Consider the following 22,518-nt stretch of genomic DNA (forward strand, 5'->3'; position numbering starts at 1 on the left):
AAAACCTTGCATAGGTTATAAAATTTTAGGTACAATAAAACATGGAGTGTATGAAACAAACCAAAAAATATCACATGTTCATTGGAATAATAAGTTATCTTTCAATTATTTGGCCTCCTTCCTTCCTTAACCCTCTTGCCACATGAGGTTATAAAATTTTAGGTACGATAAAACATGGATTGTATGAAACAAACCAAAAAATATCACATGTTCATTGGAATAATAAGATATCGTTCAATTATTTGGCCTCCTTCCTTCCTTAACCCTCTTGCCACATGAGGTTACCACTTCGTGCTAATGGATGTCATGGGAAATCATAAAAGGAAAAGTAGATTTCTTTAAGGGTTTTAAAGGCCATGCACATGGGTATATAGTTTTCATTACAAGGACTTAGCTTCTTTATTGGATCCAAGAGAACTTCTACACCTTAATCCCCAAACAATAATGCATAATCCAAATATCAACCATGATCACTTAGAGTTGTTGGATTGTGCATTATTGTTTGGGGATTAATGTCTAGAAGTCAAATTCCTTTGGATTATGCATAATGAATCCAAGAGAACCCAAATGACTTCACACACAAAAAAATTGTTTAATCAAGCAAGAAAGGTCATGACAATGGAAGGGGAAAGGCCATCTGATCAAGTAGGAAAGGATACTTAGCCATTTTGGAAAGGGAATAAGTATATGAAGAATTCTTGCACAATGAGTATGGGAGGATTTGAATGATTGAGGGGAAAAAGGACTTTGACTTCTAGACCTTAATCCCAAAACAATAATGCATAATCCATAGATCAGCCATCTCAAACTCTAGGGTATCATAGAAGTATATTAGATACCAATAGGAAAATTCTTGCACCATGACAGGGAATATCTTGTGACTACTTGAGAAGACTCCAAATGACCAAAAGGAAAAGTCCCTTAAAACACCCTTCTTATTAAAGGGAGAGATTACATAATAAGGGGAAATATCTTATAACTAGTTGAGAAGACCCCAAATGACCAAAAGGTAAAGGCCCTTTGACAAGACATGAAACACCCTTTGATTAGAAGTGAAAGACCCTATGGCCATGTAGGAAATATTGTAATTCTTGGTGGAGAGATTACATCAATCCTATGACATTAAGAAAGGATAGTCAATTCAAACAAAGATGCCCCAATAAAACAAACCTAAGACAAAAAGGGTTACTAAAATTTGGAACAAACCATGAAGGAGGGTCTCCTATCTTGGAGTGGCCTAGAAATTGATTATTTATAAATATTAGTGTAAGGTCCCCAGCCTTAAGATAGTCTACTAAGCCTTTGAAAGAATTTCCTAGTCATCAACACCTCGACCATGTAGACTTACGAGGATATGAAAACTAGGTAAGACCTAGCCCTATCTCGTAGGGGGAGCGTGGTCTCCTAAATGGTTCTAAAAATCGAACCACCCATATAGTGACCAACCTATCGTGGGCATCCTCTATCCTTGATTTCTAGAAGCAATGCCTTTTTTCGCATCTTGCGAAGCATGCTGCTAACCTAGTCCTCTAGAATAGAATTTCCCAGGGACTTCTTTACCTAGCATAGTGCAATTGATTAGTTTTGTTGGAAAGTTACCCGACTAATCGGTCTATTCATAGCATGGTGTCATTAGGGCACTCCACCCCACTTTCCACCCAACTTAGCTATCATTTTTGTTTTCTAATTAATCCTACCACAATGTTGTTAAAATTACAGCAATGTGATGAGCTATTGTGGATCAAATGCTAGAATCAACATCATTAACAAAGTGATTAGATAATAATTAAGATGTGATTAGTGAGTAATTAACTAATAGCTTAATGTAGGCATGGATAATCAAAAACCAGCAAATTCTCATTAGGCCAATGCCTCAATTTATAGAGTTTACATCCAAGCATCTAATCCCACTGATTTCTCCTTGATTCACTCCACCTCTTTTGCTTGATTCTCTCCACCTCTCCGAGAATATCTCCGCACTGCCTAAATTTTCTCATGTTACCCTTTATTCTCTCCCAGTAGATTCTTCTCACCTTTTCACAGGTTCTCTCACATTTACACATTCTCTTTTATAGCCTCTAGTAGCCAAGGACTTGTTCCCGCACACACCCTATTCACTTGTATACTTCAACACCTCCCCTCAAGTGAATACTCCTAGCACACCTGGACCCTATACCAAGTTTCCCTCTTACTTGATAGTCTGCGACCTGTGCCTAGCACACCTCCCCTCAAGTGAACAATCTTAGCACACCTGGACTCTATACTAAGTTTCTCTCTTACTTGATAGTCCGGGACCAGTGCCTCAAGTCCCTAAACTTATAGTCCTTGACACTCTCTATCTCTATGTGTCCAAGGCTACTACAAGTGCCCGCGACCTTGACTAAAGTGCTCACACATACATCTACCACGTGGCCTACATCATTGGTGTGGCTCAGAGGTGGTTTTACTCTGTTGGGGTAGGTTACATTGGGTTGTGGGGTCTCTCTCTCTCTCTCTCTCAGATATTTTCACATGGCTCCTCACTCTTTGGAGCCTCACATCCTCTCTTGTCTTCAATCTTCTTGTCATGGTAGCTTCTCTTCACGCGTCCATGTCTTCCTCTTCTTTCAGTCTTCTTGTTGTGGCAGCTTCTCTTCTCGTGTCCATGTCTTCCTTCAATGCTTCCTCTAGATCTTCTTCTCGGTGTGGATCCTCTTCTTGGAAAGAGATGTTCTTCTTCTTTCATGGCTGGGGCCATGAGCTTGTCCGTCAGTTCTTCTTGCTCCATGTGAGCAACATATTTAAATGTTTTGTTGACAGTTCTTTTGAACTTTTGATGTTCATCTTGTATCATTATGCAATGCAAACCCAAATCTATGTGGGAGGTCTTACCTCTTGCCTTATTCTGGAGGACAAGGGCAGTGTCTGATCCCATTTTTACACTGATATAATGTGCCCAATACATAATGCATATAGCATTCATTCTTATGCACATTCCCAAATGCAACTCTGGCTGTGAATAATCTTGAATTTTAGTGTGATTTGCAGGCATTAACCAAGTGTTAAATGTAATTTATCAGCATAATTTTACCAAAAATTACATTAAATCAAGGGTAACCAATTTGTACGGAATGGTTGGAGTATCAAACCATCTCTGAATTGCAATCTAAAGTTATAGGGATCTATATCAGATACCTAATGGTTAATTTGAACCCTCAATTGTACTAAAATATAGCGGTTAGCATTGATTAATCATTGATTAGTAAATTAATCCTCTGTTTTGTGTGCAAAAAACAGAGTATGCGGGGAGCCCAGATCTGAGGCCTTAGAGTTCAAATGAGCTCAAATCCTTTCAATGCCATCAATAGCAATTAGTCTAGTAGAGGATTAAGCCAAGAAACACAAGATTTGACCAAACATTGAATGCTCTGTTTTACCAAAGTCACCTGCAGATTTGATGTGAAGAGCTTGGATCTCACTGTAGACTTGATCAAATCAAATATTCTGACTTCACCAGCTTGTAGAGCATGCTTGAAAACCCCTGGGGGGCAAGGTGGAATTAGACCAATTGCATTGGATGAAGTAGAAATCTTTGATTTGCTATAGAAAAACGGCGCCCACTAATCAGCGAAAATCGATTGTGTTTCTTGGTGGTTTGCTCTTCTGATTTGATGAGTTGGAGCAACAATGAGGTAGCTATGTTGGGCTAGAAGGGTTTGGGCTAATGTTGAGCCTACAAGGAGAGAGAGCTTCTCCACTGGCTGGGGGTACAGAAAGCTTCTTGTGAAAATAACTAAAAAATTGATTATTTTCTAATTATCTACTAATCCTAATTAACTAGATAATGGGCTCATAAACTTGATGGATTCTAGGCTAGGCTGTAATACCATATTAAAATTACAATAATGTGATGAGCTATGGTGGATCAAATGCTAGAATCAACATCATTAACAAAGTGATTAGATAATAATTAAGATATGATTAGTGAGTAATTAACTAATAGCTTAATGTAGGCATGGATAATCAAAAACCAGCAAATTCTTATTAGGCCAATGCCTCAATTTATAGAGTTTACATATCCAAGCATCTAATCCCACTGATTTCTCCTTGATTCACTCCACCTCTTTTGCTTGATTCTCTCCATCTCTCCCAGAATATCTCCACACCTCCTAAATCTTCTCATGCTACCCTTTATTCTCTCCTAGTAGATTCTTCTCACCTTTTCACAGGTTCTCTCACATTTACACATTCTCTTTTACAGCCTCTAGCCAAGGGCTTGTTCCCGTACACACCCTATTCACTTGTATATTTCAACAAGTGTGTGACATATATGAACAATTTCAATAATTAGGGATCTTACACACAGTTTTCATTAAAACAACCACTTAACTTAAAAACAATGATACAACAATACTAGAAAAGAAGAGACTTAATTAAAAAATAATTACAAATGTTAAAATCCAACTATAGCCAGATCCAAGCTCTCTTATTCCATGTTTTATTCCGTCGATAATATAGGATTCGGCCTTCCAGTCTCCATAGACTAGGCAATCCCTCTACAAGACCATACACCTCGTCGGTGGCTCAGGGGACGACTCAAGCCGGCTTGTCACCCTCTTAAGCTCTGTCCCTTGATCCCCCGCTTCCCTCAGAGGGATGTCTACGCACTAGGGTGGGCTTATTCACCGCACTAGCTTGGGCCTACAGAACTAGGAGCATCCATAACTCTCACCAAACCGGCGAGTTCCAACTTCCCAATGGTATGAGGGATACCTTGGTGCCGACAACTCCAGGCCTCGCTAACATCATCGCCCAGCTACACAAGCACAAGAATGAGGATAGCATTAAGGTGGGGAGAAGATATACATGTACTTTAATTTAAGAAAGATAAATATATTATTATTAATTATAGAATCGTGTTAGCAAAGTGCTCCATGTTAACCAAAGTGGTTATGAACATCATCAAAAAAATCTTAGATCCACATAATATTAATAAAAATAAATTTCTAGGCTACTCCAAGTTAGCAAACCCTCCTTCATGGTTTGTTCCAAATTTTGGTTACCCTTTTTAGCTTGGGTTTTTTTTTATTGGGCCACCATGGTTTGCATTGACTATCCTTCTTAAAGTCATAGTTTTGATGTAATCTCTCCACACCAATTATTTACAATCTTTCCTACATGGCCACAGGGCCTTTCCCTTCTGATCAAAGGGTGTTTCCCTTCTTGTCAAAGGGCCTTTTCCCTTTGATAAGAAGGGTGTTTCAAAGGGCCTTTTCCTTTTGGTCATTCGGGGTTTTCTCAACTAGTCATAAGATATTCCTTGTTATGGTACAAGCCTTTTACTTTAATAAAAAGGGTGTTTTAAAGGAAATTTTCCTTTTGGTCATTTGAGGTCTTCTCACATAGTCACAAGATATTCCCCATTATGGTGCAAGACTTTCCCTATTGGTCTCTAAAATAATCTTATGATAGCCTAGAGTTTGAGATGGGTGATCTTCATATTATGCATTATTGTTTGGGGATTAAGGTCTAGAAGTCAAAGTCCTTTTTTCCCTTGATCATTTAGACCCTCCCATACTCATTGCAAGAATTATTCATAGACTTATTCCCTTTCCAAAATGTCTAAGTATCCTTTCCTACTTGATCAGAGGGCCTTTCCCCTTCCATCGTCACACTCATGACCTTTCTTATTGCTTTATTAAACAATTTTTTTGTGTGGTCATTTGGGTTCTCTTGGATTCATTACAATTCTATCACCCAAGTATCACACAAAGTAATCATGAACATTGCATTAATTTTGCATGAATATACATTAATGATTCCAAAATAATAATTTTAACTCAATCAAATGCCTCCAAAACCACAGTGAGTATATGGCCATAGGACTCAATGCATAACTTTAAAGATAGGTATCTGGCGCACAAAGTGTCACAAAGGGATTGTTTTCTAGATATCTATCATGTACCCTACTCTCCCTACCTTTACATGCTTTCACCATAATAGGTTGTTGCAAGTGCACACAAGAACAGCCATGTCACTAAACTTGCACGTTAGATATCTCACCTATAAGATTTTGTAAGGTAAGCTACCTATTCCACAAACTCCCTTAAGTCTTCTTGATTAGTAATAATCCAATAAAGAAGCTAAGTCCTTGTAATGAAAACTATATACCCATGTGCCGATATCACCTTTTACACCCTTAAAGTAAGCTACTTTTCCTTTTGTGGTTTCCCGTAAGATCCATTAGCACTAAGTGGTAACCTCATGGGCAAGAGGGTTAAGGAAGGAAGGAGGCCAAATATTTGAAAGATATCTTAGTATGCCAATGAACATGTGATATTTTTTGGTTTGTTTCATGTACTCCATGTTTTATTATACCTAAAATTTTGTAACCTATGCAAGGTTTTGATGAGGAAGAAAAGTACGTTTTCTTAATGATCAACTAAGTGATCATGCCAAAATCTTAAAAGTCATTGAAATATCTTTCCCATTACCTATGCACATTGAGTAAACCTATAGTTATATAGCAAATTGCATTTAAAGGGTCTTTTTTATCTTGAAAAATATTCATACTCTCTTGACTTGAAAAGGGAGAGGGCCATTTCATTTTGATTCAAATACTCTTTTAGGCAAACTTTTCTATATGTTATGGAAAATGTTACTTTAAATGAAAATTTGGTCAAATGACAAGTATCTTACTTGACAATTTGCAAGTGTGCCAAGAAAGAACATATCCGTATGAGAGATTTGGAATATTATCCTGGTTTTCTGTTCTTATCATTGGTCAAATTTAACCACTTTATTGAAGGAAGTTTAATACAAGCGAAAAAGATTCTATAACTTTAAGATCATGTCACATGAAATGTGAACATATTGGATTATTGTATGTAGCTTTCAAGTGCATAAACAGTAATATTCATATGGTGTTTGCATAAACAACATTAGATTAAACAAGGACACTCCCTTCATGCAAAGATTTATTAAGGGGAAGAAGCACAATTGATGGAATTGACCTTATACATATTAGAGCATATTTTAAATGCATGCACTAACTATCTTTCACACACTAAGATACGGAATCTTAGTCAATTGACCTAACTCATGGAACCAAAGTTCTCATTTTATATTTTCTTATATTTGGAAAGTGCATGTATGTTTTCCTTCGAAAAAGAATAACTATTTGTCATGTTATATGTAGAGAAAGTCATGTTATGTAGTAGAGAAAGTCACAAAAAGAGGAGACATTGCATAACTTGTGTTTTACATACAAAGAAGAAGAAAGCATGTAGAAACACATTACCCTTGTAAAGGGAAAAAAACAAAATGAAGAGAAAGAATCCATGTGCGCAAGACTTTTAGACATTTTTACCTTCTAATAATATTAGAAAACTACAATGTCATCAACCTTTTTTTATGTTAACATTGTTAATTTGTTTTCTCTTTTGTGATTTCCTTTGATAATCAAACAATGGAAGAGGAAAGGCATAAAGAAAAATTATAAACACATTCATGTTGGTAAAAATTACACATTCTAATTTTGTGTGGTTTGTTTCTCGTAATACGGTCGTTGATATATTCTATTAGATAGATTTAAAGCTAACAAAAAATGAAGCATCCTAAAATGCTGCATACCAATTATATGATGATACTATTTTTATTGTAACGTATTCGTTCATACAACTACCTCCTTATACTTTATATTTGTTATTTCATGGTAATCATCTTTTAAAGTAGCTAAAGACCCTATGCTAGAAATTATTGCTCATCTCATCATTATTTGAACCTTTAAGTTGTGAGGTCCCCTTTATGAGGAATAGCCATGTTTCAACTGGGTGCCTCACATCTTGGAGTTTTACACTAAACTAGATCATAGGTGATTAAGATTATAGTATTGGCATTGTGGACAACTAATCTACCACCAAATTCATAGTATACATTGTTGGGCCAAAGTTCCACACTCACGATATGTTTAGGACTAGAAAAACTCAAGATGTGAGGTAGACACTATTGCTCCACTCTCACCATTTTTTATAATTTGATCCTTGAATTGCTCTAGTTTATGAGGCCCCTTTTACGAGGAGTATCCATGTTTAAGTAAGTGGGCTCCTCACATCTTCTTGGACTTTGACACTAAATTAGGTCGTACATGATCAAGATTATAATAATGGCATTGTTGACATCTAGTGTACCACCAAATGCATAGCATACATTGTTGGTCCACCCTTGTGATACGTTTGGGACTAGAAAGATGCAAGCTTAGACACTTTGTTTACATATTATGAGGCCCATTTAAGAGCCCACACAATCTTGGATGGAAATTTATATCGACCATTTCTTGTTCTAATGGGAATTATTAGTGAGTTAATCATATGGAACAACTCCATAATCCAATTGCTGGGGCTGATATATCAGTTAGACCACAAAGGATTCTATGTAAAGGCCATATAGTGTCATATTTATTCATCACACGAAGACTTATCTTCTCTTTCCTAAAGTAGTCTTGACTATCATTATTCAAGTTCCCTTTTCAAGAAGGCATCTATAAAGGAAGGCACCATCTTTTGTATTCGATTAGATAACAAAGGAAGTGTCATTCTTTTCATTTCTTGTGTAATCTTGCATAATTTGTGTGTAAATTCATTAATGATGTTTATTGTGTTTACAAATTATATTTTTCCACACTTAAAGTCTAGGGTCTAAACCAAGATTCTTTATTAGTTATCTTAGAAAAATGTGAAGAAAATGGCCCAACCAAGTTTACACCAACCAATTCTCTTATGCAATCACATTTTCATTTAGTTTTAGTTAGAAGAGAGAGAATACTTTAATTAGTAGAGAAAGAAGACTTTAATGTTGGAGAAGCAGAATCAATTTCATGTGATGGTAGACATATGCATACTGGCAAGGTTTATTATAATGATGGGAGTCATTGGGTAACCTTAGAGTAAGGAATAGTTAAAATATTTGTAATAGATCTTTGGGTAGAACATAGAGTGAGTGTAGATTTAAAGTAAAATAAAGTAATTTGAGTGGGCCAAAATACATGCTTAGTGGAAAGCCAAAGTTTATGGACAAAGGAGTGGTAAATAATAAAATGGTATAGAGAAAAAGAGAAGAAGCACGTGTGGAGTTTGGGGAAGATTGTAAAGTGAAAAGAATCAAAGATTTGGAGTGCAAAATAGCTTAGTAATCATCAATGTAATATGCTACAAGGAATAGAGTTCAATTTGGATTCAAAATTTATGTTTTCTACACATTTTCTCACTCTACAAGCTGCATTTTCTTTCTCAATCATAGATTTCAACATTCTTTCACTAATTGCTCATTATTTGTGTTAATTATTATCATTAATCACTAATATCAGCTATCAATGGTATATCCTATGAATTTATAGATTAATTCTTCACAATTCTATCAATTTTTGGTGATTTTTGCTCTTTTTTTGGAGTCTAAAAACATTGTTTTTTCTCAAGTGATCAAGGCTTGTGTGAGAGTGTGGGTTTGCTACAAATTCTCTTCATGGTATCAGAACATAGCCTATAACTTCCTTGTGTTGAGAGATTGTCTTTGTGATAAAATTTTGATTTTGTGTGAGAAGAGTGAGTTGAGAAGTTGAGAGATTCTTTGGGTTAGTGATAGAAGAGAGGTGAGATATATAGGTTTTAAACATGACAAAAGTCACAAGCAAAGTTTGCAATTTGAAGATACAAATCTTATTACAATGGAGTAGCTGGACAAATGCAGATACCGCACATAGTCATATAAAATGAAGCTATATTTTGAGTCAATGGACTTATGGGATCTAATCGACGGAGATGATGTAGAACCAAGACCCTCGAGAGTTTTAGACCCCCCATAGACACAAGACCAAGTGTCTATTATGATGCCTACTTATAGCAATGGCAATTGAAGAATAAAAAGGTAATTTATCTCAAAACTACGACTCTTTCTTCTTCAATTATTCCACATATTGAGGATTATGCAACAACCAAGGAGCTATGGGATGGTTCAACAAATTTATATGAGAATGCATCATGGGCAAGAAAGCTATAGTTGAAAACAAATCTCAATAATGTGAAACGGAACAATATGAGCATTATAGATTATGTGGGTAAGATCCAGAGTCTTGTAGACTTATTAGCCTTGACTAGTTAAGTGGTTAAAGAGGATGACAAAGTGAATGCATGCTTGGAATGTTTGGGCAAAGATTATAGAGTGTTTGCTACCAGTATATGGACTAGAGATGAGTTACCATCATTTGAAGAGCTGGTGCCAAAGTTGATACAGGAAGAGAATCACTTACAAGAAAGAACTTCATCAAATATAGGAGGATACTAAGAATTGGCCTCCTACACAAGTAGAGGGAGAAGGCAAAAAAGAGGAAGAGATCAAAGAGGTAGAACAGGAAGTCAGAAAGGAACATACAATCACGATAACTATACATCTGCTTTCGATGAAGAAATTCACTCGAGTTGTAGTAATCATGTGACCAACCATGATGAATAAGAAAGTAAGAAGTGGAAGTGCCTTCATATGCGACTACCTACGATGACACAACTCATCCCACTACTTATATGGGTGACATACCGATAAAGATTATAAACACCGAAGACGAAAAGCACTTGGATAATGTATTATGTGGTCTAGGTATTATAAAGAACTTGCTATCAATTGGATAAATAGTTGGGCAAGATATAAGAGTGATATTTGATCCAATGGGGCTATTTTTTTTATTGCAAAGCTAAAAATATGCTCATAGAAAAAGGAAGAAGAGAAGGTCAGATGTTTGCTTTGAATGCATGCAATACAAACTGATATGAGAATATGTATGCACAAGCAAAGAGTATGAAAGAGTTTGATGTATGCCACCGAAGGCTTGGACATGTGAATGCAAATCGGTTGAGAGATATGCAAGTCAAGAAATAGTGATAGGTTTATCATCTTTCAAAACATGTGAATTGACACTTACATGCGAATCATGTGAATTTGGAAAGTCTTCTGCATTGCCATTTAGTAAAGAAGGTCACTTGAAGTAAATGCCTTTGGAGATTACATTCTAATATATGGGGTCTAACAAAAGAGGCTAGCATGGGGATTCAAATATTATATAATCTTTGTTGATGATTGTACATGGAAAACATTGATATATTTCATCAAGCAAAAATCAAAAGTGTTGGATAAGTTCAATAGCTTCGTGCTTTTGCTGAGAATCAAACAAGTTTGAGAGGATAGTGTCTAAGAACAAATGGTGGTTGGCGAGTATATATCACTTAAGTTTGATGCTTATTTGCGAGAGCATGGCATACAATGACAATTGACTACAAGATATACATCGCAAATGAATGGGGTTTCCAAAAGAAAGAATAGCCATATTGCATAAACAATTCAAGCCATGCTGAATGAGATGAATATGCCTAACTTCTATTTGGATGAGGCATGCACATATGCTATGTTTCTAATTAATCAAGCTCTAGCTTATATGCTTGGAGATGTAACACCAAAGGAGATGTACACAAGACAGAAACCGAATGTGAGCAACTTGTGGTTGTGTACATTTTGCACATGTACTTAAAGAGGTGAAGTCGAAGCTACAAGCCAAAGCTATGAAATGCATATTCATTGGTGTGAGCGAGGAGAGAAAATCCTTTCGGACATATAATCCGATGCAAAAGAACCTATATATAAGACAAGCATGGCATGCAAGACCAATTTCTTTCTTTTAATTTTTTTTGCAGTTGTTATGAACCCTTCTTAAAAAAACTATGGTTGCAAAGTCAAGCTATGATGAAAGCATGCTCAAAGAGGATGTGAATGATGTGGTGCAGCCTTACAAAGATGTAAAACATAATGCAAATGATGTATTTAGATGTGGCCAAACATGGGTGAGTTCATAGTTTTGATCAAAACAAGCACGACAAACCTCAAAAAAGTCTCAAAAACAGGACAGTTTTGACGGCTTACACGGCGGTCTTGGAGGGAGGTTTCTACATGATCTAGAGGTCAAATTGAGTCGAATGAAAGCCATCAAAGTAACTTTATATAATGTTCTACCAGCCCATAAGACTATGTCCATGAGTTCACCAAGGAAGTCACCGTACTTGCAAAGTACACATCTAATATCTAGTAGAGTGGCTTACATATGGCCATTATGTCAATCATCACTACATGTATACGACAAAGGTAAATGAATGCATTGAACCAAGGTATTTTGAAGATGCAAATAAGAATAAGGAGTGGCAAATTGCTATGAAGGAAAAAATGGATGCATCGTATAAGAATCAGACATTGGAGCTTGTCCCACTTCCAACAAGCAAGCCGGTCATAGGATGTAAATGGATGTATCACATCAAGCACAATGTGCTTGATGAAAGCATAAGTCATTTCAAAACTAGATTGGTCACTAGGAGCTATGCACAAACATATGGCATAGATTATGAAGAGACGTTTACTTCAATAGCTAAGATGGGTACAATATGTAGTGTGATTGCCATAGCATCGATTTAGAGATGGACTCTACACCAGTTGGATGTAAAGAATGCTTTGTTGAATAGATACTTGCAAGAATAAGTTTGTATGGTTCAACCAAAGGGTTTTACGGACACGGCAAAAAAGACCAGTATGCAAGTTGAGGAAAGCATTATATAGATTAAAGTAAGCTCCAAGATCTTGGTTTCGACGATTGGCTATGTATTTGCGACAAATAGGGTTTCATATCAACCCTGCCAATCACTACTGGTTTGTAAGAGAAGTGAATGGGAGTCTTACACTCGTAGGCATCTATGTAGATGATATCATAGTGATAAGAAATAATGGAAGAAAAACAGTGAAGAGACAATGATGGATTTGAAATGAAAGGTTTTGGTTGGTGAGTTAAAGCCCTTTCGGGAATAAAGATTGTCAAGATAGAAGATGGTATGTGTTTAAGCCATAGGCAATAATGTTGCATTTGTTGGAAGAGTTTGGTATGTAAGACTGCAAGCCAATAGCCACACCAATGGATGTGAATCAAAAGAGTCTCCAAATATTTATTCGGAGATGTTACCTTATATCGTATGCTAGAGAGCAAGCTTATTTGTCAAACTATCATGAGACCCGATATTGCATATAGTATTTGTGTAGTTAAGTCAGTTTATGTGGGATCCCAAAAACCTCATTTATTATTATGTAGTGAACAAAATCACAAGGTATGTTAAGACTATGATGAATCATGGTTTTTTTTTACGAGAGTGACAAGCATTTGAGACTACACGTGTACAATGATTCAGATTGGGCAAGAGATCCCAATACGAAGTGAAGCGTGACATATATAGCATGTTCACTTGAAAACGGATTTGTTTCTTGGCTTTCTAAGAAACAACCAATATTGGCTTCAAACAGTACAAAAGCTGAATACAAGGCATTGGCTCAAGCTTCATGTGAGGTTTCATAGATGTTTTCTTTACAGGTTTGGTTTTAAAGTGGAGAAGCCAATATGTGTTTTGTGATAATGTTCGCTCGATTCAATTGACTAACAATCCAATATTTCATGCGAGAACTAAACATGTGGAACTACCAAATCATTATGTACAGAAGAAAGTATCGGTAAAAGAAATTAATGTAATCTACATCAATACACATGATTAGATTGCAATACACATGATTAGATTGCAGATCTTATGACAAAACCATTCAGCATTCAGATTTGAGCTTGGGGTTGAAGCCATGAACTTCATTGTGAGAGAAATCTGTATAGCGGCAGTATTTATTATGATGACGGGAGTCATTGAGTAACCTTAGAGCAACCTTAGAGCAGGGAATAGTTAAAATATTGTCTCAGCACTTATAGAATAGTCGTAGAATCTCCCTTCAAGACGGGAGCACAAAGGTGTGGAGCTTTTCCATCATCTGTTGTACTCCATCATCAGCTATACGATTCTTCCGTCTCCATTAGTGAGTTTACAATATTTTATTGTGAAGAAAGATCCTACTTGTGAATATTCTCCTACATACACCACACACTGTCTCTTCTTACATAATCTCAAGGATTATGTCTTAGCTCTGATTTGGCATTCTAGTTATACCACAAACATATGGTAGATGTTAGTGAGACTACTAATGCAACTTGGAAGCAAAATCTGGCAGACAATGTCTCAACTCTGACTTGCCATTCTAGTTATACCACAAACATATGGCAGATGTTAGTGAGGCTACTAATGCAACTTGGAAACAAAATCTAAAAACTTACTTTCCAAAATGCAAAGCAAATTCAGCTATGGGCTCTTAGATTTAAGAGTTTAAATATGTTCTTCTTGAGGAAGGTTTAAATATGTTCTTCTTGAGGAAGGTATAACATATATGATCTAGGGTGGAAGGCCAGTTCTAGGCCTGAACTTTGGAGACTATATGATCTAGGGTGGAAGGCCAGTTCCTTGCCTGAACTTTGGAGACCTCTTCTTCACCTGGATCTTTCCGTAATTTTAATTGGGGATTATAACATGGTTGAGTCCCAACAACACAGGTTGCAAGGTCTTGGGCTCACCCTCAAAAGACAAGAATTGAGATCCTGAATGCAATGCAAAGCTTTTCATGACCTAGTGGACTTGGCCACCAACTCTGAGTTTACTTGGGGGTCCAATGGTAGATCTAACTCCCACATTAGAAAGGCTACACTGGACGCTGCTACATGAATGGAGGAAGTAATCAAGAGCAAGCAAATCTAGCTTTTCCTTGGGGAATGGTGGGCACGAAAGGGAGACTTCAGACAGGCCAACAAAAGAGACCTTTACTAATTTAAAGAAGAAAAAAGAAAAAGGTACTACTCCTATGCTGAGCAACAATCTTGGTCATCTAGCCACCTCCAAGGAAGAAAACTTACAGATCACCAGCTCTCATTTTGAGGCCATTTTCAGTTCACCCCCTCCACAATCTCCTGAAAGATTGGAAGCCTGTGCCAAATTTGCTCTTTGCAGGTTAAGAGCAATCCCCCGTTCCCTAGCAGCAAAGTTGGAAAGGGATCTCACTAGCGATGAAGTAGAGGGAGATATAGACTCACTTAAAAATGGCAAAGACCCAGGCATTGGATGGCCTTCCAAGTGAAGTGCTTCCGATATCTCCGCTATTATTAGGAAACCCTGCAGCACAGATTCCTCCCCTTGACTATCAATGTAAGAATTATCAAATTGATTCATAAAAGGAATGCCAACGATAACCAGGGTAACAGGAGACCCAATACCGTGCTCTCATCAGCTCACAAATTTTTTGCTACGGAAAGGCTAACTAGCCATCTGAACGCCTAAACTTAATTTATAGATGGGAGATTTATTCTTGATGCAGTAAAAGCTATGTTGTCGAAAGGTTGAGCATGCCCAAACATCTAACTAAGACTTCATTTTTTTTTCCAAAATAGACTTTGACAAAGCCTATGACAGGGCTTGAGTTGGACTTCATTTTACAGTCTCTGCAGGATATAGGAATTCGTCCAAAGTTCATATAATATCTTCACACCGTTTTTAGACATGCAAGGGCTAAGGTTGCAATAAATGGCCAGCTATCAGCCCCATTTGTTCTCAGGAGAATCCATTACGTGGTGGGAATATGGATCTCACATTGGGATCAGAGCCAATTGGCTAATAAAGATTAACTGAGCAGCCAAATATGTCAAAAATTTATCAAGAAGTACAAAAAGATTGTAATTGTGTGATATAATTCATACAATTTGATATTCAAACTGAAATTCGTAATTTGGTAATTGGGTCTTCAGGTGGAAGTACCCCAATTATATAGAATCCCTGACTTGCTTGAGGCCTAGACATGATGGTATTTACCTTATAGTTCCAAGTATTATGACGACCCGTATATACCGAGGGTATAACTACAGCTCGGGCTCTCGGTCGACTAGGATACCCACATGTGCGTCGAGGAAGATATTGGAACAAGGAGTAAGAGTTGTTTTCTGAAATCGGGCATGGATCTGGTTGATTGACCTTGCTAGTCTTCAATGGATGAGTCCATGGCTCTTTTTATAGATCTGTTGGTTGATCTTGCTGATCTTCAATGAGAGTCCATCTTGATTTTTATAAGTGATTATATTGCTGAGTATTATGGGTTAGGAACTATTGAAAAGGCCCTTGAGTGGACAGGTGGTGAGCGTTCTAGTTGCCAATGATGCCATAGATACTGCTTCCCAATGCTTCTTGCCAGGTTTGGCCATGTATCTAGAAACCACTCCCACTGCAAATGCAATGTCCGGCCTAGTAGCAACCATGGCATACTTGAGACTGCCACAAGCTGAAGCATACGGAATCTTGGCCATATCAGCCCTGTCACTATCCGATCGTTCAGACAGGGCTGCCCTTTTATCTCCTATCTCGTGTGCAATATTTTTAGATGCACTGGGCTGTTTAATAAAAGACGCCATGCAAAAACAAAAGCTTAGAGGTATGAAGCTTCCTCATGGCCAGAAACAGATGTGTCTAGAGTTCACAGATGACACAAACAGTATGGTTCATAATTTCAACCAAGTTACCCAAACATTTTGCGAATGTCTTCAACTGTCTGTTCTGTCTGGCTTCCGGGTCTAAGATTAATCACACTAAGCCATGTATTAGATTCATGCTGCAGGTCTTCCCTAATGGCTAGGGCACCAAATCATTCCTGAGGACAGTTTTCAGACTGCTAGGAATACCAATGGGCTTTGGAGATGGTCAGCACCAAAGATGGCAGTGGGTTATGAAAAAGTAAAACAAAAGTTTGAAAGATGGGGATGGAACATGGTATGGCATGCAGACTTATGGTGCCTAGCACATTCTAGTCCCCTCCACCATTTACTTCTTCTCCTGTTTGAGACCTTCCAATGCTGAACTGAAACTTTGGGGAGGAAATGTAGACTCCTTCAGGCTTCAGAGAGTGGATTGAAGTACTGTACTATGACAAAAAGAGGGCGGACTTGGGCTCTCTGATTTATGGGAGCTTGCTGACAGGATGGTGGTTAAACGGATGATCAGAAGCCTGGCCTACCCTCGGGAGGACTGGGCTCAATTGCTACATAGGGATGCAGCCTTGTTTTCTGTGTGGGGCTATTCTCATAGAGAAAGTTGCCCTTTATGACAATTTTCTTCAACAAGACATGGATCAAACCAAAGGGTAGTGAATTAGTGAAAGGTATCTAGAAAGCATGGAACAGAAAACTGACCCTCACTGGCAATATTAGATTTAAAGGATGCATTTTTCATTTGGATTCCATTTGGTTTTCTACAGTCTTCGTGTATCACTCAGCCTGTAAGTTGTCTAAGAAAGGAATCTCCACATGAAGGGATGTAGGAATTTCAAAGGCATAGGTGAATGTCCAGAACTGAACTCAGAGAAACATTCAGGCTTAATGACTTTGACTTCAGGTTTAATGAAGTTAATCCCTCAAGCAAGAAAACCCTCAAGCAACCTTGCATAATCCCTTCCATAATCCCTCAAGCAAGAAAGCCTCTATGCAACCTTGCATAATTAATCCCTCAACCAAAAATTAAACCCTCAAGCAACCTTGCATAATCCCTTCCATAAATTAAACCCATGAGCAAGAAAACCTCTATGCAACCTTGCATAATTAATCCCTCAACCAGAAATTGAACCCTCGACCAAAAAAGACTAAATGCTGCCTTCCATAATTGATCCTAACCAAGAAAACTTCTATGTGCTTCCTTCCAGAATTGATCCCAAGCAAGAAAAAACGTCTGTGAGGCCTTCCAAAATTCATCCCTCAAACCCTACATAATTAATCCTCAGCAAGGTGAAAATAAAAACACCAGTACCATAACTTAACCTGAAGTTCTAGAATCAATCCCCAGCAAAACAATTGTTATATTTACTGCTCACGCCCCTGCTACCTTTTATAAGTTTATCCCTTAAAAAAACCTCTATGCTACCTTCCATGGCTAATTCCTAGAAGAAGAAAAAATTATATCTACTATGGAGGGCACTAGTCGTTTACCTAACGGAAGGGACAACCGTCATTCATAAAAGAAAACCAAGGAACACGAGATTGCCTGTACAAAGAGTCGAGAGTCAAGACTCATGAGGTAATGGTGGTGGTCGGTGGGTTTAACGGCCGCGCTTTAAGTTTGGCACTTTAGAGGCTGGTGGCGCAACGGAAGAGCGCCTTGCGTCGCCGCCAAGGAGGAAGCGGGGCAGCTTGAGGAGAGAATTCACACGGGCGACCCCCTCTAAGGCGGACCACTCGTCGTCGTCCGCTGTGGACAGGCATTCGGCCAGACTACGGCGGGAGGCCGTCCGCTGGACGGCGCTAAAGTTGGCCACACCCTCCCCTTCCTCTGTTGTTGCAGAGACGACGGTGATCTCCGACGGAGCCGCCTCTTCGATGACCGCAGGAACGGGAGCTTGAGTTCCATAATCGCTTGAGACAGACGTACATGACGAGTCGGCGTCGCTGGAGGAAATGCTACCGGAATGCTCCTCTGAAGTTATCGTATTGTTGCTGCCACCCGAGATTTCCTCCGACACTAAGTTGGTGACCAAGTCGGAAGGAGCTGTTGTAGGGCGGCGTTGTGGGTGCAGATAGAGGCAAACCACGGCACAATCGTCTACCTTGGATGTAGGGTATTTGAGCCGCCACGCTCTTACGGCCGTCTCCACCAGCGACCTGGCCGCCGTAGTTCTTGTAGGCGCCGCCCAAATCGCCTCCACAACTTCCTTGTTGCTCAGCACATCCCAGACCTACGGCACACACAAAACCCTCAGGGCAGATTCACACAGAACGAAAGCTCTTACGGTTATAATATTATTACAGAGAAAGCTCCACGATAAAAAATGCCGACAAGGACTAACAGAGATAATGCTGGGAATTTTCTACCCCGTCGCTGGCTAGGACAACAAACTGGTCTTTCTCCGTCAGCTGCCGGCTGGTTATCTCCGGTACCGCTATCAAGCCGAAGTCTTTAAGGCAGAAGTCGCCGAAGGCCCTGGCCATGGCAAGCCCCGGCGAATCGTCATGCGGCAGCCATAGCCGCGCCACATCCGGCTCATCGTCCAGAGCAAAAACTCGCCCTTTGCATCGTTTAATCCTTTCCGCTTCCACTGCAGAAGAACTCCCTCTTTGAGCTTCGGAAAACGTTCAGCAAAAAACGCGCTGGCAGACGCCGGCGGAGAACCCCCGACAATAGACGGCAATTTCTCCGTCACGCATCGCCGCGTGCAAGGACAAATCTTCGATCAAAACAACCTGATTACCTGGTAGATTTGGCTTCAAATCCACGGTCAGTTGGATGGCCTCGATATCCGTAGTTTTCTCCGATAAGGTTCCCAACACGGCTCGCGAATCTCCGACATTTCCGATCACCAATTGTTTATCCTGATAACCACAGTATAAACTGATGCCATAAATCCAAAGGCGACGGAAAAAGGCCACATTTTCTCCTACATGGCAGACAGTTCCGGCAGTACCTGCAGCAGCATTGTTACAGCAGTGGTGCCGCTACAGAAGCAATCAATCGTGGGATGCGTTTTGAGCTCTTTGTCCATGGCGTTGAAGGCCTTCGGGATGCATTCCTTCCAGGCTGCTGCTACCACTTTACACTGCTCCGACTTAACATTTCTTGGTGATTTAGCACTTCTTGCTTCCCCAACGGAGGCTTTCTCGCCGGTTGTCAGTGATTTCCAAAGCTCCAACAGCTTCAACGGCAGCGAGTCTCGAACTTTTCTTGCTACAAGGTGCCCGAACGGACCGTGTCCGTCAAATACGCCGCAGAAAGTTGTATCCACCTGAGATGCGAAATTCTACAAACAAATGCCAAAACTGAAACAATCATGCCAGACTCCGTGCTATTTTCGGAGATACAGACGATTACATGCCAAACATCAACGGAATGCCGGATATATGAGACGGAAGCTCAGCTCACCTCCCAGACCACCATGGCGTCTTGATTCGTTCCTTTTCTTCCCTGCTGCGTGAAAATACAGGCGTTGCTGCCAGCTCCGTTAGCACACATTCGGCCCGGCAAACGGTACAGAATCTCGTTGGTTTTGGCCTCTGCCGCCAAAAACTCCGTTGCCTGCCGTTTCCTCTGCTTCCGGCGCTTGAGCGGACGACGGCCGCCATAGCCGTTTTCCGTACACTTTTTATCGATCGAAAGGCAAGAACCCATTCTAGGGGCGTAACGATGCAGCTCGTGTGAGGTAAAAAAACGGGAAGCGCAAAGCGTTGTTGATCTAGGGGGATGGCGCTGAATAAGGCATCGCAGGAAGGAACTATACTAAAGGAGCTGAGCAGGGAGGACCTGCGAGGACGGAATTTTCAACAGACTGAGGAAGGTAAGGGGCGTGCAGCGGCTGAGAAACGAAAGGGCGTCTCATATACTAAAGTAAGGTTTAGATTAAGGTTTGGGGTGAGGAATGAAAAAAAAAATCGAGACATGAAAAGCTTACAGGAAGGTAGATTAAGGAGTGCTGGTGGCTGGTTTATGTCCGGTCTGGTCCTCTATCGCCACGCTCACTTAATGGGGGGGGGGGGGATTGCACGCCATTTGATGAAGCTGGTACTCTGTGTACACACTACACAGCATATAAAATTTGACAAATACGATTCACATGAATACCTTGAGAGCCGGACCTGACGTGGTGTGGAAATCTCGCATTTGCTGTACACGATCTTTTCACAGGCATTTTATCATCGATCGAATTGAGAGGGGGATTTTATTTTTATTTTTTTTTGGAATTCTACAATTTGAGGTTTTTTTTTTGGCAGATAATTGTGGACTTGTCAAGAGGAAGAAGAAGAAGAAGGCGGCGGCGCAGGTAGGCACACACCCTTGTCAACATAGTAATTTTTAAAATAAAAAAAATATTTATTTATTTATCGAATCTTGTGGTGAGAGCCTCCACTGCAAAAGTAGTCCTAGTCACACAAAATTTAAAATTTATAAAAATTCAAGTCATAATTCGGAAAAATCCGGTTGAAATTTGTGTTTAACGGTAAAAGATACGGTACTTTAAGACTTTTAAGAATTTTGAACCAAAAAAAACTAACCAAGCCTTTTTTTTATGTCTCCTTATTTTGACCAGCTCAGGAAAATGTTTGCAAACGATCTAGATACATTGTTACATTGCATCTGCATTCTGCAACATTTTTGTTTTCCACCTGAAAAAGTTTTCCATTTTGAAAAATAAGTAAAATTTAAGATTTTCTAGTTATACTAGAAAATGACTTGTTTTCCCTCTTTCCTAAAACCTATGCCAAGGCTCTTTTTTCCTCTCCCGAACTTGCCACGTGCAATTCTTTTTCCCCCGAACTTGTTCTGTCACATGTAATTCTTCTTTCCCCGAACCTACCATGTGTAATTCTTCTTCTCTCGAACCTGTCACTTGAAAGACATGAGAATAGTAATTTGTAGCTCTACGAGAATAGTAGCTTGTATCTCTGTAACAAGTTAAGCTTCTTTATAAAAAGCTTTTTGTAAAATCCTACCCCCTTTTCACAAAAAAAAAAGGCATGAGAATAGTGAAAATGAAAAATAGACTAGTTTTGTACCCATGTGCTACTGCGGCACCACCTTCAACCCTTACACTTCTGCCATGTGGCTAGAGAGAGGAGATATAGTTTTCTACCACCTGGGTGCAGCTAAATAATGTGAGTTATAGCATATGCACCTATGGAAATAATGTGAGTTATAGCATCTGCACCTATGGAAATAATGTGAGTTATAGTAAGTTATAGTGTCTATGGAAATAATGTGAGTTATAGTGTAGAAATTCTAAGGAATTTAAAAAAAAAACTTTATGACCCATTGAGAATATTTTATGCAAGACATTCTTTTAAAAAAATGCAGGTTGTAGGTTTTTAAGTATTGAGAAAATTATGCTGGCATTTTTATAATAAAAAAAATATTGCAGGTCCATCCATAACGAAAGTCCAATTAACAAAATGCTCTTATTTCTAATCCGTAAAATATAACTGCCCTCTTTTTTTAATCCCAAAAGTCTGGCGAAGTCTTTGGTGGATATTAATTAATATTAGTATTATATTATAAAGTAGACATATTATTATTATTATAAAAACTATATGTCTCCTCCTGGTCAGGCTGAGCCAGGCAGGCATTAAATGACCGCATTCAAAGCAAGCGAGAGGACAAGAGGGACCGCCCGGCGCCAACTTCCAAGTGGCATGTCCTTTTCACACACACGCCCCTTAGTTGCCCCTTAGTTCTAACATAATAAGACAGCAAGACCAAGGTTCCAACCTTTTTCAGAAATAAACTTTTTTTCTCACCTGTGAAAAAAAAAAAGAACAACCAACCGTTTTTTATTTAAAAAATGCATAGATTAATCGGTTTTATCACTAAAACCTCAAAAAAAGAATCTTTAAATTCAAGGCTAAGTAAAATTACAGCCGCCGGTTTTCCTCAATTTGAGCCGTGAAAATTACATTAAAAGGGCGGTTTTTTCTTGTGACACTTCCTCAACCTTCTTTTTTTAACGCAATTAGAGTTTCTTTCCGCTAGAATATCATAGTAGTGTATTTCCACCTATTGAAATTTAGCTAGAAAACAACCTGACATT

At 38.8% G+C, this 22,518-nt stretch overlaps 2 protein-coding genes across 2 annotated transcripts; both read right to left on the minus strand.

Moving 5' to 3' along the window:
* Positions 1-15,777: 15,777 nt before the first annotated feature.
* Positions 15,778-17,609, minus strand: LOC147633412 (uncharacterized). Its single transcript, XM_086806482.1, has 2 exons — positions 17,491-17,609; positions 15,778-17,395 (listed from the first exon to the last, which is right to left on the minus strand). The coding sequence occupies exon 2, from the start codon at positions 16,373-16,375 to the stop codon at positions 16,064-16,066; it is 312 nt and encodes a 103-aa protein (XP_086662608.1). The 5' UTR covers positions 16,376-17,395; positions 17,491-17,609; the 3' UTR covers positions 15,778-16,063.
* Positions 17,610-17,742: 133 nt separating this feature from the next.
* On the minus strand, positions 17,743-20,645 carry LOC147633413 (putative protein phosphatase 2C 64). The gene is made up of 5 exons (XM_086806481.1): positions 19,863-20,645; positions 19,408-19,740; positions 19,195-19,315; positions 18,818-19,041; positions 17,743-18,681 (listed from the first exon to the last, which is right to left on the minus strand). The coding sequence occupies exons 1-5, from the start codon at positions 20,106-20,108 to the stop codon at positions 18,049-18,051; spliced, it is 1,557 nt and encodes a 518-aa protein (XP_086662607.1). The 5' UTR covers positions 20,109-20,645; the 3' UTR covers positions 17,743-18,048.
* Between the last annotated feature and the right edge of the window lie 1,873 nt (positions 20,646-22,518).

The sequence above is a fragment of the Cibotium barometz genome, chromosome 12, assembly GCF_041138505.1.
Source record: "Cibotium barometz isolate CiBa-2024 chromosome 12, ASM4113850v1, whole genome shotgun sequence".
In the NCBI taxonomy this organism is placed as follows: Eukaryota; Viridiplantae; Streptophyta; class Polypodiopsida; order Cyatheales; family Cibotiaceae; genus Cibotium; species Cibotium barometz.

What these genes read in the sequence shown, in the direction of transcription:
- LOC147633412 (XM_086806482.1), bottom strand. Translation starts at nt 16,375, where the DNA reads ATGGCGTCTTTTATTAAACAGCCCAGTGCATCTAAAAATATTGCACAC.
- LOC147633413 (XM_086806481.1), bottom strand. Translation starts at nt 20,108, where the DNA reads ATGGGTTCTTGCCTTTCGATCGATAAAAAGTGTACGGAAAACGGCTAT. An exon ending in CTGTAACAATGCTGCTGCAG is followed by an intron (nt 19,316 to 19,407) that starts GTACTGCCGGAA and finishes TGTGGTTATCAG; the next exon opens with GATAAACAATTGGTGATCGG. An exon ending in TTGTCCTAGCCAGCGACGGG is followed by an intron (nt 18,682 to 18,817) that starts GTAGAAAATTCC and finishes TGTGTGCCGTAG; the next exon opens with GTCTGGGATGTGCTGAGCAA.